The sequence below is a fragment of the Limulus polyphemus genome, unplaced genomic scaffold (genome assembly GCF_000517525.1).
Source record: "Limulus polyphemus unplaced genomic scaffold, Limulus_polyphemus-2.1.2 Scaffold768, whole genome shotgun sequence".
Lineage (NCBI taxonomy): Eukaryota > Metazoa > Arthropoda > Merostomata > Xiphosura > Limulidae > Limulus > Limulus polyphemus.
In genome coordinates, this window is record NW_013666378.1 from 34,137 (window position 1) to 36,829 (window position 2,693).

The following is a 2,693-nucleotide window of genomic DNA, read 5'->3' on the forward strand; positions in this document are numbered from 1 at the left end:
ATTTAGAGTATTTTATAAACACACGCAGGTTTTATATAAAATTTTTAATTACTTGTGCTAAAAGAACTAATAAAAATGGTATTTTAAAAACATACGATTTGACTTGGGTGAGAGCCAAGCACGAGCACGTCTTCCTCCGCACCACACGACCAAGACGAGACTTGTTCTTCACGATACAATAAGGAACTTCCATTTTACGGCACAGGGAGGGCATGAAAAGCACCAACTAATAGATTAAAAACAATAAACGTTCAAAACGCGTTCTTATGTCGCAATGAATCGGATAAACTTAACATTATTTATTACAAGCTCAGTGTTAATCTCGCGTTATCAGCACACAAAAAAAAATCAGGTGAAGAAATTCACAAAACATCACAGCTAATTAACGAGAGAAGACTAAATATCAAAACAATTAGAAATTTACCTCGATCGGATCAACGTCGTTGGCGATAACTACCAACTGGGCCTTTTTTTGCTCTATCAAGGTCGTGACCGTATTGCACCCCTGACGCACCACTAACTGACGTTTTGTCGGAACATCCTCCTTCCCCGCAGCCTTCTCTTCGGCCCTCTGACGAAGACGAGCCTTCTTGGCCTGTTTCGACTCGGGACGGTATTTATCCAGCAAGCGAAACAACTGTGTGGCTGTTAATTAAAGTAATGCCACTTTCAGTAACGAATCACTACGATAACGTTCGGAACTATTTTAAACTGACGCTATAAACTCGAGTATTAATAATAAAAAAAACTCGTTATTAAAGAAATCACGACAACTTACCTACTTGCCGATCCAACGCCTGTGTAAACTGGTTGATGGGGGGAGGTACTTTAAGTCGCTGATAGAGAACAGCCTTCTGTCTCTGCAAGCGAACGTATTTAGGCCATCGCACAAAGCGGCTAAGATCACGCTTGGGCTGGATGTTCTGACCTGATGAAGAATACAACCCGATTTACGCACATCCATATAATACACAATAACACTTCTGTATTTAGAACATGTTAAAAAACCACACAAAAAAATTGCTAAAATATTTACTCTTTACAAAAACTATTTCACAATCCCCACCATTAAACTGCCAATTTTCTCAAAAACGTGCAGCGAGACTTCCTACCTGAAGATGAAAGCGTCTTTATTAGCAGCTAGGACCTAGCTGGTACGAACCAAGCATCATCGGCCATTTGCCACTGGCATACTAGCTACTCACCAATCCCGAAGTTACGTGGTCGCTTCTCATACAGCGGGTTGACAACCTTCTTCACTTCGGTCTTTTTAGTGGCCAGAGGTGCAGAAGCAATCTTCTTTTTTCCTTTCTTTCCTTTTATCTGTACATATATTCAAAAGTAATACTTTCTCAGGTATTTCACATTCTTTTGGCAACAAATTTCACCTACCAAGATTTTATTTTTGTTTATATAATTAAGATACCGACTTACGTACTTGCATATTAAACTTTAATTTTTGTACTACTTAGTTTATCTAAAGAATAAATGTTTCTTGATTTACTTAGGATCAGGTCTGCTATAACCTATACAACAAGATTTTAATACCGTTCACATTCTTTAGATTATAATTTTATGACAAAAATATACCCCAATATATATTCGGCATTTTAAACTCATAAATTGTCAAGATATTCAATTTTATTTTTCATTCAATATTTTTTGAGTAATTAATCAGGAAAAAAAAAAAACTTATCCCTTCACTTTACAAATTACGTTTCAAGTCTCACTAAAATACTAACTTTTGACTTCGTTCCATTTCTACATATTCTAGTTTTTAAATCATGGTATATTTTGTATTTATAAATTTATACAACTTATCAATCAATGAATCATAAGATAATGAACCCAATGAAGTACAACATCGTTACAAATACAAATGAATCTTGTGGGTAAAACAAACAGGGTATAACTATTAAAAACTATTTATGACAATAAACTGAATAAACTTAAAGCTAAACTTGCCAATTGTCGTCCAATGACTTAATGATAAACCATTGCTTACAGCTTACTAAGCCTGCGCATATGAGCGTGAATTCATACGATTAAGAATAGGACAAAAGAATCTTCTGCCCAGCTTTCTATTTTTTACTATTTACGATTTTTTGTTTCTCTTTTCTTAATATTTCTGTGGTATAAGCACATTTGTAGTAAACAAAAAATATTTGAAATTACATCAATAGTGAAATGTAGCGGATACAAATCATGCGTCTTATTCAAGTTATTGCAAGAGATAGAGCATATCAAATCATTAAATACATCTGTAATAATTTATATCTGCTAACAAATATTCACTTCAACACTTACCTTTTTCTGTACCATGTTGAATTATAATTTCTTTGGAAATGAAATGTAGATAGTTATGGCGATTATTATTGATTTAAATACTACATCTACTTTCCACAATCCTTCGTCAACAGAGAAAGAACAGCGTGTCAGCGATGACTTTATAGGTTCTAATACGAAGCTTTACTTCTTTCACTCTAGGTGACGCTTCGCAAACTGTTTTAGTAAATATAAATTGGCTTAAAAGTATGTTTCATGTAAAACTTATCTGGATGTACCATATTAAATTGTCAATTTTATATAAATGCATGTCCATAAAAATTTGTTTTTGAAAGTAAATTTAGTCTTTATTGTAAACTAATACTGAGTCTAGAGTTTTAACAGTTCTTTAGTTTAACAGATAAAGT

General features: G+C 33.8%; 1 protein-coding gene across 1 annotated transcript in view; it reads right to left on the reverse strand.

The window, feature by feature from the left end:
* Positions 1 to 2,445, reverse strand: part of LOC106460428 (60S ribosomal protein L7a-like) — a 3,866-nt gene extending 1,421 nt beyond the window's left edge. Inside the window, exons 1-5 of the mRNA XM_013920123.2 lie at positions 2,308 to 2,445; positions 1,206 to 1,323; positions 779 to 928; positions 425 to 645; positions 96 to 226 (exon numbers count right to left, since the gene is read on the reverse strand). Coding sequence (XP_013775577.1) covers positions 96 to 226; positions 425 to 645; positions 779 to 928; positions 1,206 to 1,323; positions 2,308 to 2,322 — 635 coding nt within the window. The 5' untranslated portion in view covers positions 2,323 to 2,445. The remainder of the gene's footprint in view (positions 1 to 95; positions 227 to 424; positions 646 to 778; positions 929 to 1,205; positions 1,324 to 2,307) is intronic.
* Between the last annotated feature and the right edge of the window lie 248 nt (positions 2,446 to 2,693).